This window comes from Saccopteryx bilineata, chromosome 3, assembly GCF_036850765.1.
Source record: "Saccopteryx bilineata isolate mSacBil1 chromosome 3, mSacBil1_pri_phased_curated, whole genome shotgun sequence".
Classification (NCBI taxonomy): Eukaryota; Metazoa; Chordata; class Mammalia; order Chiroptera; family Emballonuridae; genus Saccopteryx; species Saccopteryx bilineata.
Window position 1 is genome coordinate 235853527 of NC_089492.1, and position 14983 is coordinate 235868509.

At 41.4% G+C, this 14983-nt stretch overlaps 1 protein-coding gene across 1 annotated transcript in view; it reads right to left on the reverse strand.

Annotated features, from left to right (window-relative positions):
* Nucleotides 1-10988: 10988 nt before the first annotated feature.
* Nucleotides 10989-14983, reverse strand: part of LEPR (leptin receptor) — a 122588-nt gene continuing 118593 nt past the window's right edge. The window contains exon 19 of the mRNA XM_066268965.1: nucleotides 10989-14111. Within this exon, the coding sequence (XP_066125062.1) occupies nucleotides 13287-14111 (825 nt within the window). The 3' untranslated portion in view covers nucleotides 10989-13286. The remainder of the gene's footprint in view (nucleotides 14112-14983) is intronic.

Below are 14983 nucleotides of genomic sequence, written 5' to 3' on the forward strand. Positions count from 1 at the left end.
ATGAAGTTGAGCCTTAGCAGAGAAGACAGGATAACACTTCATAGTGAGGAAGTTAAGAGGGTGGAGGTGTGTCTCCTTGAGGCAGGCAGGGGGGGGCTGCAGAGGAGTAGGTCATCTACATATTGTAAGAGAGTACTAGTTTTGAGATTGCCTGCTGCTAAATCCTGAGCTAGTACCTGCTGAAACAGGTGTGGGCTGTTTTTGATCCCCTGGGGTAAAATAGTCCGTGTAAGTTGCTGGGCTGCATTAGTGTCTGGGTAAAGGCAAACAGAAAGTAAGAGTCAGGGTGTACAGGAATGGTAAAGAAGGCATTCTTGAGGGCTAGGATTGTGAATGAGTGGTGTTTGAGAAAATGTGTGACAGTAATTTACAGAGATTAGGGACTACTGGATGGAGGGGAATTACTGCCTCATTGATTAGGTACAAGGCTCGTACGAGGTGATAAGCTCCTGAAGGTTTTCGAACAGGAAAGATGGGGGTATTACAGGGAGATTCCGTGGGGATGAGTAAACCTGGTTTATGAGGTGGGTAATTACTGGTCTAAGGCCTTAGAAACAGACACAGTTACACATTAAACAAAGACTTCATATATTATGAATAAAGAAACTTAAATGAGCGCGCTTTACTTGTTTCAATTCAAATTATACTAGAGATATTTCCTGACAAACAATGAGACAAGACGGATTATTCACTCACACAGTTCAATAGATGATTTTGATTTTTTAACTTTTCAAGATGGCAGGGAGTTGCCAGCATAGAGGGGAGGAAGAGAGAAAGCAGACGGATGGACAATGTGAGCAGCTGGATGGAAAGAAGGGTAAGAATCTGCAGGAGGAGGAGGAGGTTAAAGTAATGGTGTGGCGCCACATGGTCAGAAGAGTCAAAAGGATTTAGAGCTCTGAGGAGAGGGGAGAGGATGAGGGGTAGTGGAAGGCACAGTCACAGTTTGTAAGGAAGGAGGAGGGGTCGGAGAGGAGACAGACATTACTGCAGTTTGTAAGGAAGGAAGAGAGGTCAGAGATGAGACAGGCACCGCAGCCAGAGCCACAGCTTCTAAGGAGGGGAGAGAGGATGAGGAACACAGTGGAGAAGGGAGAGGCCCCCGGCCAGCAGGGGAGGAGAAAGAGAGACTGGTGAAATGAGAAAACAGGATTTAGTGAAGGGAAGAGGCTTTCTGGAGGGAAGAGACTCCAGCAAAAAGATTTGCTGAGAGACTAGAGAGGGGTCCTGAGAGAGGGGTGCCCCGGGGGTCAGGCAGGAGAAGGAGAGAGTTTGGGAGTCCGCGGAGAAGGAAAGATTAGGAGCAGAGGTTTTAGGTGAGGTTTCTTTGGCCAAAAACGGCCTGCGTGTAGAACAGAAGGCACAGAAATTAAGGACAGGAGAGAAGGGAGAAGAAAGCCTGCATGTAAGGAACTTCTGATGCCCTCCCCATCTGGTGGCAGAAATTGTCAAGATCTCTTAGGATATTGTAATCGGATGTCCCGTTTTCAGGCCAATGGGAGTCATTGTCTAGTCTGTACTGAGGCCATGCCGTGTTAAAGAAGATTAATTTCTTCAGTTTGAGGTCTGAGAGACCGAGTTTGGTGAGGATTTTTATGAGACATCCTAGAGGGGTCTGGTCGGAAGGCTTAGACCCTGAAGAGCCCAGAGTGGAGACAGGTGAGCAAGAGGGGGCGTCCCCGCCTTTTGTCACTGTTCCAAGAGGAGAGAATCTCCGTGTGGGGGAGTCGTCCCTGATAGAGGTCGTCACCACCTGTCAGGGAGCTCCGAGGACGAGAAGTCCGAGAGAGTGGAGAGGTTTGGCTAGGCGCCTAGTCTTTCGTGCAGTCCTGTAAAGCCAGTGGGCAGGGCCAGAGCCACTATCACAGCAGCCTCCTGGCCCATGCAGGTTCGCATTGGATTCGGACAGTCGGTAAAGAAACAACGGAGCCAAAAACTGGTGGGCCATAGTCTTTCATTCTAGCTTGCACCCGGCGGGCAAGTAAAAACATACACTGGGCTCCAAAACCCACTCACATTCAGTGCTCACAAAGCTACTGACTTATCTGAGTTTCCTAGAATCAAAGGTTTCTAGCTCACCAGACTTATTCACCTCTGTTCCCCATCTCCTTCCTTCTCCAGCGTCAAATGCACAAACTGGCCTCTCACTCAATACTCCACCATCTTGGCTGCTTCTCCTGGCCACATGGCCTCTTCTGCTCTCTGCTCTGCTCCCTCTGCTCTCTCATGCTAATCATCCCAGGAACCAAGAGAGCAAGCTTCCGTTTTGTCCCCATTTTATAGTGTAGAAATCCAAACCTTTAATCCAATATACAAAATAGGGAAGTTTCTAATACAAAGTCACTTCTCTGAGGCATGATGGGATTGTACCACCCCATATCAAAAAGGGGGGGAAAGGCTTAATCCCAAAACCAAGCCCCAGGCTACAACGATCCTGCCTGCCCCCCAACACACATTAATATCACCTGGGCAACGGCCTCCACGTGGGCAGCGTTATCTTTTACAAAGTGAGCATAATACATTTTACCTGCCCAACAAGTCCACTGAGACTGAAGGTGAAACCCCTCAAAATGTGAGGCGTGTCAGAGAAAACCGTCCGACCAGAAAGGGGTGTTTTAGAGAGAAATTTAGAGGCCAACCAGGGAAGGGGAAGGGAGAAACTCCTTACCTTTCTGGTCCAGCAGGGGTTCAGGACAGGGTTAGACTGCCGGCCAATCAACCCACAATTACACATCCAAACAGAATCAGGGAGTAAGCCCGGGACGAGCTGCCACTGCCCATTGCTTCCCTGGTTGTAAGTTTGAATGGCAAAGAGGGATCGTCCAGGCAGTTAATACCCTGTCCCGGGTTTCGGCACCAAATGTTGGAATCCATGGGAGTCCGAAAGACCAGAGTAACAGGCTTTATTGAAAGGAAGAAAGAAACCCTGCCAGGCACTTCTCCTGGGGGAGAAGAGCACCAGTTACAGACTAGGGGCAAGTTATATAGTGTTTGGGAGAGCCTGAGGGGATACTGAGGCAAAAGTCCTGGTATGTCCGGAATACTCCTCCTTGGGGGCTTTGAGCATGTGGGTGTTGAATCAAAAGTCCTAGTGTGTCCAGAGCCCCTTGTTAGGGCAGCTTCTTAGCTTTTTGGAATTCCTCTGTCTCAGGGGTGATAGTCCAGTAAGGGTGAGGTCTGACCGATAAGTGGAACATCAAGAGGGCTGTTCGGAATTTACATATCTATCAGTTATAAGAAAAGGTTTATATTTGGCTTTTCTCTCCCTGCACCTGGCTAGCCATTCACCCCTTTCCCCACAGGTGTGGTGGAATGTCTGGGGATCCATGTTTTCCTCCCCTTTGCATTTACAATACAATGCCAAGGGCCATCCTGACTATGCCAATCACACAGTACAGAGACTATTCTCACAATTTCTCTGCACACCTTAACCCAAATTAATAAAATGTTCTTCAAGCCTCTTAAAATATTAATATTAATTCTGTAGCCTTTGGTACTTTACAACACCTACAGGTGAAGTGGCTCAGTGGCTCCTCAGTGAGTGCTGAATGAGTGGGTTTTGGAGCCCAGTGAGTGTTTTTACTTGCCCGCTGGGTGCAAGCTAGGATTAAAGATAATGGCCCACCAGTTATTGGCTCCATTGTTTCATTACCGTCTGTCCAAATCTAATGTGAACCTGCATGGGCCAGGCGGCTGTGATGGTGGCCTCGGCAACTGGCATTACGCCCCCACACCCAATGCAAACTATAAGCAAGCAAATATATATCATATATAAGAACCTATTTGACCAACAACATGCACTGAGGGACCTAGGGGAGACCGCCTCACAATCCCCTAAACAGGTTTTGTTAATCCAAATTCGGAGGGACCCGAAATATGGAAGATAGGAACAAGGTCCATCGTTTACACATCAAAGTTTTATTGTCTAGCTTGGCCAAGCGGCGGGAACTCCGACAGAAATCTGATGGAGAGCGTGCCAGCCCTTTGTTCTACTTAGTTTTTATAGTTTTGTAAGTGGGAAGTACAGAAGCAAAAATTGCAATTAGGAGCCCCTTACTGCTATTGGTTATAGTCATATGTCCTTTAACATGATAGGACCACGTTCAATTTGCAAACCATACATCATTTTGGAGAAAACAAAATTTACAAGTCAACACGATGGTAGAAAGATGTCTCTTTACATATTAAAGGCTTTCCTATATTATCTAGTGTTTATCTGCTATCTCTCTGTCCAGAGTCACACACGCATTTACATAGGAGAGGTAGTTTCAGTGGGGACAAATGCCCGCAAATGGCTCATTGCTATAAGAAAAGGTTTATTTTGGCTTTTCTCTTCCTGCACCTGGCTAGCGATTCACCCCTTTCCCCACAGGTGTGGTGGAATGTCTGGGAATCCATGTTTTCCTCCCTTTGCATTTACAATACAATGCCAAGGGCCATCCTGACTATGCCAATCACACAGTACAGAGACTATTCTCACAATTTCTCTGCACACCTTAACCCAAATTAATAAAATGTTCTCCAAGCCTCCTAAAATATTAATTCTGTAGCCTTTGGTACTTTACAACACCTGCGGGTGAAATGGCTCACTGGCTCCTCAGGTTTCATGAGATGGCCCTGTCCTCCAGTCCTTACAGGTATTTATTGATACACAGAAATAGAAGCAGGGACAAGAATGAGGAAGTCAGGAAGCAAAGAAGAGAATGAAGTCAAGAAGAGGAACTTCTTTAGAGTAGATTAAAGGGTAAGCAAAATAGCTCAAATGTCCACACCTATTGATTAATCAGAATTGCTAATTCCATCCCTATTGTGCTGCCTTCAGCACAGTACTGTGTTCAGTCCTTTTGTCAGTAAAGTCACTGTGGCTTTGCCGCACGGCACTGAACTCTGTTCCTGTTCTATGTTCCTGTTCAGGGCCTCTACAGGAAACCTGTAATCTCATTAACCTTGAAAAATGATTTATTTTCAATCTGTTTAAACTTGAATCATAGTTCAAATTATTAATTTCTGAGTTTTTTTATAGGAGCTACTATTTTTTTATTTACTTTTTTAGATTTTATTTATTCATTTTTATTAGAGAGAGAGGGGAGAGAGAGAGGGAGAGATAGAGAGAGAACGAGGGAGGAGTAGGAAGCATCAACTCCCATATGTGCCTTGACCAGGCAAGCCCAGGGTTTCAAACCGGCGACCTCAGCATTCCAGGTCAACGCTTTATCCACTGTGCCACCACAGGTCAGGCCATTTTCTGACTTTTTTATAATGAATTTTACATTTACAGAAACAATAGTAGCTTGTGTTGTAATTTAAGATCTTTAAATAAAATATTCAAAATTCCTGACTTATCCTAAATTTAAGAGTACTAACTCATATTTCCACTCCTTTCTCCCTTAAAATTTTTTACAGAATCTCTGGGAAAAAACAGAGTGTATCTGGTCATCTTGAAGCATAAAACATTCTAAATTTTACCTAAATTTGTATGAAAGTCCACTATTTAATAGCATAAAATTTTCATAAAGACCTAATAATATATAGTAATACAGGGGTCCCCAAACTTTTTACACAGGGGGCCAGTTCACTGTCCCTCAGACCGTTGGAGGGCCGGACTATAAAAAAAAAAAACTATGAACAAATCCCTATGCACACTGCACATATCTTATTTTAAAGTAAAAAAACAAAACAGGAACAAATACAATATTTAAAATAAAGAACAAGTAAATTTAAGTCAATAAACTGACCAGTATTTCAATGGGAACTATGGGCCTGCTTTTGGCTAATGAGATGGTCAATGTGCTCCTCTCACTGACCACCAATGAAAGAGGTGCCCCTTCCGGAAGTGCCGCGGAGGCCGGATAAATGGCCTCAGGGGGCCGCATGTGGCTCGCGTGCCGTAGTTTGGGGACCCCTGTAGTAATATATAGTAAAATGAACCTTAAGAAGTGAAAATCGGGCCTGACCTGTGGTGGCACAGTGGATAAAGCGTCGACCTGGAAATGCTGAGGTCGCCGGTTTGAAACCCTGGGCTTGCCTGGTCAAGGCACATATGGGAGTTGATGCTTCCAGCTCCTCCCCCCTCCTCTCTCTCTCTCCCTCTCTGTCTCTTTCTCTCCCTCTCTCTCCTCTCTAAAAATGAATAAATAACATAAAATTAAAAATTAAAAAAAAAAGTAGTGAAAATCAGAGCCTTAGCATACAGACTGATAGTAAATGTGATCTAAATCTAACATATACGAATAGGCCAAACTGTACCACTTTAGCCCTGTCCATGAAAGTCTCTTAAAATTTCACTATTTTTTAAAGTTTATGTTTGTTTTTCACACTGAACCTGCATCAGAATGGTATCAATGATCACAGGTTAATGTACTCTGACTAAATTGCCTTAACTCGGACCTACAGCACTTCGATGGTCCTGGGACTTCGGAATTCACTACTGCATCCACATAGCATAGTGATACCTTGGGCTGGTTGAAACATTAGTTTCTTTTCCATGTTGTTCGAGGTCCCACAATGTTGTGTCTCAATGAATATGGTCAATGTTTAGTCTCTAATTATATGCAGACTGGAGCAAATGTAATTTTCTATTTTTTCCATACTCTATCCTCAATTAAATGTCTATATTCTATGAGCAATACTAAAAATAGTTATCAATTTTACCAAAACTTCCATATATGTAATAATTTCTGCTTTTGAACCTGTAAAGCACTTAAAAATTAGTGAAAAAATTTTTTTTTCTCAATTTATGTTCAGATGGAACTAAGGCTTTTTTATACCACACTAATTGTTCAGTGAGTTATATGTCATGATATTATTTTTATTCTAGCTAGGTTTGTTTTATATATTTTTTGTTGTTGTTATTTCTCACACACATACCCCCAGAGAAAGAAAAAGAGTCACAGAGAAGGGCGAGAGATGAAAAGCATCAATTCTTCGTTGTGGCACCTTAGTTGTTTATGATTGCTTTCTCATATGTGCCTTAACTGAGGGGGGGGGGGGGTGGCTACAGCAGAACAAGTGACCTGTTGCTGAAGCCATCAACCTTGGGCTCAAGCTAGTGACTATGGGGGTGTGTCTGTGATCCCACGCTCAACCCAGAGACCCTGTGCTCAAGCTGGTGAGCCCGCATTCAAGCCAGATGAGCCTGTGTTCAAGCTGGAGACCTCGAAGTTTCAAATCTGGGTCCTCTGCATCCTAGGCTGGCACTCTATCCACTGTGCCACTGCCTAGCCAGGCTCAATTTTAATATTTCTTAATGTAAATTAAAATAATTAGGAGTCAATTGAATAGGCAAAGACACTCATAACAAGCTAAAACACAGACTTTAATTTACTCAACTGGCTGGCTAAGCCTAGGTCTTTGCTGCAGTGGAGTCCAGAACAAGCTTGCTTGGAGAAGCAGAGTACTAGCAGCAGTTGCCCAGGGGTCTTCGTAGGAGAAGTGGATGGAGTCTGTGTTGGAGTCTCAGGTGACTGCCTTAATCTTCACCTCAGCTACTTTTATCTGGTTTGACCACTTGTCACATCACAGGGTTACATCATTATACTTCAAACATAGGTCATACATGGGCTTGATAAGGTTGACTAATGGAGTTAAGAGAAAAAAGGGTGAACTCATTATACCTAGGTAATCAGGCCTTACCTAGTGGGCTTTTACATAAAATATAGTTAATCACATTATTTCTCACATGCAGTTGAAACATATGGAGTTATCTCAAACGGGTGTAACTAACCAGTTACACTTAACTCACTCTTAGTTTCCTTTTTACATTTTATATTAATTTGATTTTATTTTTACTATAACAGGTTGACAAATGAAGTTCTCAGAAAAGGGAATAAAGTCATTACACCTAGGTAATTAGCCCTAACACAGTGGGCTTTTACGTAAAATATCGTTAATCGTATTAATTCACACATGGTATTGGCACGCAGTTGAAACATGGAGTGATTTAAAAAGGGTGTAACTGGTTACACCTAACTCACTGTTAGCTTCCTTTTCACATTTTATACTAATTTAATTTTATTTACTATAACATTGTCAGAAGGTTATCCAGTGGAATACGTGAGCTCCTGAGACATCTCAGCAATACTGATGACAGGAAACAGCTTTATTGATTTCTAAGTGGCAAATAATTATAAAGTGTGGAAAACTATCTAGCACTAGGACTTTGACTCTTTGTCCAGAGCTGCTCATTTCAGATGGCTCTCCCTGAAATAGAGATGGCATGTAGGACTGTGTTGAGGTAACAGTGAAATCAGCAAATCCTCTCTCAAAGTAGGAAATTCATGTTTAACAACCCATCACCATTTTTGAGGACTAAAGTATTTCTTTTGATGCTGTTGATAAATCTTCACATTCTTACCTATTCCCACTGAACCTATTACCATCTGTGCAGTTTTATTAATTTAGTTTGTTGCCCAATATGCTGTCTTTCAATCTTACTGCCATTCCAAAAGCTGAAATTAAATAAAAAATTTTAAGTCTTTAAAAGCAAAGATGATATCTGTGTAATTCTCACTTAATTTTCATCCAGCATTATATTTCTATTTAACAAATTTTATTTGATTACACATCAGTTTTTTTTTTTTTTTTTAATGGAAGGCAATGCAAATATAGGTTAAAAACATAATCACTAGCATTGGAAAGATCTGGTTTTAAATCTAAATTATGGTTCCATCTTCCACTACCTTGTGACCCTGGGTAAATTATGTAACCTCCTGTTTATCTATTTATTTATTTATTTATTTATTTTTATTAAGTGGGATGAGGGGAGGCAGAGAGACAGACTCCTGCATGCACCCTGACTGGGATCCACCCAGCAAGACCTCTATGGAGTAATGCTGCTCTGCCCATCTGGACATTGATTTGTTCCTCAGCAACCAAGCTAATTTAGCACCTGAGGCAAGGCCATGAAGCCATCCTTAGCTCCTGGGAGCAACTTTGCTCAAACCATTCAAGCCTTGGCTGTAGGAAGGGATGAGAGAGAGGGGGGGATAGAGAAGTAGAGGAGGAGGGGTAGAGAAGCTAATGGTCACTTCTCCTGTTTGCCCTGACCGGGACTTCCACTCACCGGGCCAATGCTCTACTGCTGAGCCAACCAGCCAGGGCCTAAATTGTGTAATCTTCTAATCTTTAAAAGGAGTATAATAGTAGTATATGCCTCACACAATTATTTTAATAATTAATTGAGTTAAAGAATGAAAAGTATTAGTACAAGTTATTTTTTACATATAGACTGTTCAGTAAGTGTGAAAATACAGTGTACATGCAAGTGAGAATTTGGGGAAAACAATGATTCTGGAATAATGTACAGTAACATTTGGTAATCTAACTACATCAGAAAGTGAACATTTCAACATCATTATAGTGAAGAGTTAAGAGACATGTTTTCAAAAGTGCTTGTGTTGTTCTCAAAATACTGGTGTGGGAACTGCCATTATAATAAGTGGTTTCATTGTATGGCACATATCTTAGATTTAAAACATAAATATTGGCTTGCTTTTCAGTCTTCACAAGTATATCCCCTGGACCAGGACTAAATCCTCTATTTTTTTTTTTTTCCTTTTTTTTTTTTTTTTTTTTTGCATTTTTCTGAAGCTGGAAACAGGGAGAGACAGTCAGACAGACTCCCGCATGCGCCCGACCGGGATCCACCCGGCACGCCCACCAGGGGGCGACGCTCTGCCCATCCTGGGCGTCGCCATGTTGCGACCCTCCTGGGTGTCACCATGTTGCGACCAGAGCCACTCTAGCGCCTGGGGCAGAGGCCACAGAGCCATCCCCAGCACCCGGGCCATCTTTGCTCCAATGGAGCCTTGGCTGCGGGAGGGGAAGAGAGAGACAGAGAGGAAGGCGCGGCGGAGGGGTGGAGAAGCAAATGGGCGCTTCTCCTATGTGCCCTGGCCGGGAATCGAACCCGGGTCCTCTGCACGCTAGGCCGACGCTCTACCGCTGAGCCAACCGGCCAGGGCCTAAATCCTCTATTTGTATGCAACATTTAGTAGCATGCCTAACAGAGTAAGGGCTCAAGGCAAGTTTGTTAAATTAAAATATCTTTATTACTATTCATTCATTTAAATCCTTTTTTATTTTTCAATTACAGTTGACATACAATATTATATTAGTTTCAAGTGCACAACCCAGTGATTAGACATTACATAACCTACTAAGTGATCATCCTGATAAATCTTGCACTCATCTGGCACCATGCATAGTTATTAGAATATTATTGACTGTACTCTCTATGCTGTATTTTTGCATACATCCCCATGACTATTCTCAACAACCAATTTGTACTTCTTAATTCTTTCACCTTTTTCACCCATCTCCCCCCCCCCCAAATCTGGCAATCATCAAAATGTTCTCTGTGTCTATGAGTCTCTTTCTTTTCTGCTTGTTTATTTTATCTTTTAGATTCAATCTTTGATAGATATGTATTTGTTGTCAAATTGTTCATTTTTTATCTTTTTTATTTTTTTCTTAAAGAAGATCCTTTAACATTTAATATAATACTGGTTTGGTGTTGATGAACTTCTTTAGCTTTTTTTGTCTGGAAGTAATTAATCTGTCCTTTGATTCTAAATGATAGCTTTGCTGGGTAGAGTAGTCTTGGTTGTAGGTCTTTGCTTTTCATCACTTAGAATATTTCTTGCCAGTTCCATTCGGCCTGAAAAGTTTCTCTTGAGAATCAGCCAACAGTCTCATGGGAACTCCCTTGTAGGTAATTGCTGTTCTCTTGCTATTTTTGATTCTGTCTTTAACCTTTTCCATTTTGATTATGATGTGTCTTGGGGTGGGCCTCTTTAGTCCATCATGTTTAGAATTGTCTGTGCTTCCTGGGCTTGTATATCTATTTCTTTCATCAGGTCATTATTCTTTTAAATAGGTTTTCAATTTCTTGCTCTCTCTCTCATCTCCTTCTGCCACCCCCATGAAGCAAATGTTGGTATGCATGAAAGTTGTCTGAGAGGCTCCTTACACTGTCATTTTTCTTTAAGTTCTTTTTTTTTTTTTTTTGGTATGCGTGTTCTGATTGAGTTTTTTTTTGCTTCCTTATATTCCAAATCACTGAGTTGATTCTAGGTTTTGTCTTCTCTACTGTTATTCATTTCAGTTAGTGTGTCCTTCATTTCTGACTGGTTCTTTTTTATGGTTTCTGTGTTTATTTCATGCTGTTAAAGTTATTACTATGTTCCTAGAGCATTACTATAACCATTGTTTTGAACTCTGTATCTGACAGTTCTTTTGTCTCCATTTTGTTTAATTATTTTTCTGGAGATTTCTCCTGTTCTCTCATTTGAGACATGTTTTTTGTCTACATTTTGGCTGCTTCCCTGTTTGTTTCTATGTATTAGGTAAAACTGTTAGGTCTTTGAGACTTGGTAGAGTGGCCCTATGTAGTAGGTATCATGTAGGGCCCAGTGGCAGAGCGCCCTCGGTCACCCAGGCTGGGCATTCCAGGTGTGGGTTATGTGCACTGTCTTATTGTAATTGAGCCTTGATTGCTGTTAGTCACTAGGTGGGATTGGCCCCTACGTTGATCAGTTGCAAGGACCAGCTGAAACTATAGCTAAGGAGCTGCTGTGCAGGAATCAACCCTACAAAGCAGGACTTGCTTCAGTGGGGCTATGGAGCTAACCAAGTCTGCCCCAGTGGGTTGCTTGTGGATATGGTAGGGTGTAAGTTGGCATGGTTTGAAGCTGTCCACCTGGTACATTGGCACTGGGGACTCCCAGGAGGTATAAGGTTAGCCACCACCTGTGTCTTGCCTGGGGCCACCTGGCATGAGTTACAAAGTGATCTGCAGATGGTTACTACTTGTGCTGGGCTTAGAGGTACCCAGGACAGGCCAAGCTTGAACCAACACTGGCTTCCACTAGTGCTAGGCTTGGGACCACTTAGAAAGCAGTACAGGGTATACAGAGGCCAGATGCTGCTTGTGTGAGATTTTAGGAAAGTCTGAAGCATAAGGCAAGAAAACCTATTGTAGAGAAAAAAAGCCACTGGAAATAGCTTGGGTGGGCCTGCAAGTTGGGTGAGAAAGGGTCTCTAGGAATCACCTGGGCAAAGTGAACAGTGTGAGCCAGGTGGATGAAAACTCAAACATGTTGTCCACCTGTGAGCTCTGTTGGGGTGGGGGGGAGGCAGGAGGTCTCAGAAAAGGAACAATGACCTCTGTCAGCACTTTTGTCTGACATAAAGTTGCCCCCCACAGCTCCTGCCTTGATGCCAGACAATCCAATTCCTCCTAGTATGTCCCTGGTTCCTTCAAGCTGCTGCCCCAGTGATGGAGCTCAGAGGGAGTAAATCCAAGTAAGTCCATGCACCAGCCCTTTAAGAGGAACTTCCTGGGACTCCAGCAGTCCTCTGTCTCATTCAGCCACAATTCCCACTGGTTTTTATAGCCAGAAGTTATGGGGAGACTTTTCTTCCTGGCACTGGAATCCTGGGCTGGGAGGCCTGATGTGGGGCTGGGACCCCTCATGCCTCAGGGGGGACCTCTGCAGCATAGATATCTCTCCCAATTTTTGTCCACCACACATGGGTATGGGGCCAGCCTGTTCCACGTCTCTGCCTCTCCTACCAGTCTCTGTGTGGCTTCTTTTTTAAATCCTTCGTTGTAGGACTTCCATTCAGCTAGATTGCAGGTGGTTTGAAATGATGGTTGTTTTGTGATTTAGCTGTAATTCTGATGTGGTTGTGGGAGGATTCAAATATGACATTTACCTACACCACCATTTTGACAGAAAATCTAAATTGAAAAATCATTAAATCACACAGTGTAGTAGGACAAAATACAAATACATCACATATTTTAAAAATGCACAATGATTCCTATTAGGTATGTGTGTGTGCCTACGCATGCATGCCTAAATTAGTGTAAAACAATGACAACTCAAGGTAAAACAAGCACATCTTGAAAAATGAACTATATTTCACAAGTTTGAAGTCTTCTTTCAGATGTAGGTGTAATTCAGATTAGCTCTCACTGCACGGGTCTAATGTTCATAAAAGATATTTGTAGGGCTTATATTTAGGTAGAAAAAGCCACTGTAGTCCTTCCCACTGTAGCTTGTTAAAAGAATCATTAGAAGAGTCAGGATATGTGTTAAGCTCATGAAGGCTTTCTTACACTTTTTTATCTATATGACTGAGGACAGATACTATTGATTTTGAGACAATCCCTTTAAAATTTGACTCTGACAGTTTTCTCTTCCCGATCCACAACTACAGTGAAATATATTACATTTTATGTGATTCATTGTGACCTAATCTGAGATGTTTCTTGATTGAAATTAGACAGTGAGATCACACATTTTGTTTTCCATTATCTTCTGAGTCTGAGTGGAACAAGTCTGAAATTGAGGCATGTAAGATACAAAAGTCTTTTGACCAGAAGTTCCTAAGTTGAAATTATTTTCTACCAGATGTGAACAAGTGTCCTGGAGGATTCTGATGTCAGAGAACAAACAGTGGGCTGGGAATGGACACAACATCCTTGCCTCATCAGTCAAAATCTCACCACTCTCTTTTTTAATTGAGGTGACCCCTAAATAATAGACAGATTTTTCATCATTATTTTCTTCAGAGAAATGTCTCTCAGGACTCAGAAGTTTATCCAATCCTTCTGAGAATGTAAGGTGGGGTGAAATTATATTGGGATGCTGATCTGATAACATTAAAAGTGCCTGTGTTTCTATCTCCCATGAGCTATTAGAGAAAGAATCCTTTGATAGGGAATTTTCGCTAGAGAAGCATTTGCTGACTGAGCTATTTATAAGCATTTGCTTTTCATCAAAAGCACTTGATTTAGAGTTGCAGATCAGGGTGGCATATTTAACAGAGGGCTGTCTTCTGCTTTCATTCTCACAGGGTATCTTGTTGCTCTCTGCTTCAGAGAAGCTAGAACTATTGGGCTGGTCATTAATACAAATAGATCCCTTTTCAAGATCTGGAGTTGTCAAAAGTAGAGAAACCATCGATGTTGGTGCCTTCTCATCTTTATTTTTCCATGATGTATCAACACTGATATCTTCTGAAATGGTTTCAGGCTCCAAAAGAAGAGGACCAAATGTCACTGATTCTGTATGCTTGATAAAAAGATGCTCAAACGTTTCTGGCTAGAAGAAAAGACACATTTTAATGTTCAATTGTATTACCTTTTTTTTTTTTTTTGCTCCACTATTACATGCTTTGCAGAAATGGAAGTATGAAATGTTAATGCTAGAGGACACAAGTCAACCAAATATTAACTGGTTTGGGACTGAAACATATATCAAAACTCATAAAGGAAAAGCAGAAGATAATGCTTAAAAGTAGGATGAGACTGATTTATGCTTGAGTTCTATTTCTGTGGCCATAGACAAGTACATTAATCTCTCTGCCTTTTATAAGTTTCTTCATCTGTAAAAATGTGTTCAATACTTCATGGCATTGTGGCAAGGAGTAAATTTAATAGTGTCAAAAGGTGCTCAGCTCTCAACAAAGATTGATTCTTATAATTAGAAAGTACTATCTTCTGAAGAATTCCTAATATTTAGTAGCAAATTAGATTTCCACCAACTAAAAATTTTAACCTTAACTAAAAATAGTAAATTGAAATAAAATCAAATGAGCAAAGGACTTGTCCCAAAGATAGCTAAAATATCTACTCTATGACATAAGATTTGATGTGAAGGTAAAATATTTGTGATTGTTAAGAACTTATCTGCCTTACATCATACTAAGAATTTAAGACAATTAGAAAATAAGAACTAAGAATAGCTATTTGTTGAAAACAAAAAATTTGAAAGAGATTAAAGACTTTTAAATTACTATTCCTTATAAATAACTTCATATAAAATACATACTATCGGACATGTGAAATGAAGACAAAGACACAAAGCAAATGCATATTATATTTTTTATAAGAATGATGGTTATAGCACAAGAAAAAAATTCTCCCAAGCATCTACAAATCAAGAATATGTGTATGCAAAAAGTGCAACTCATA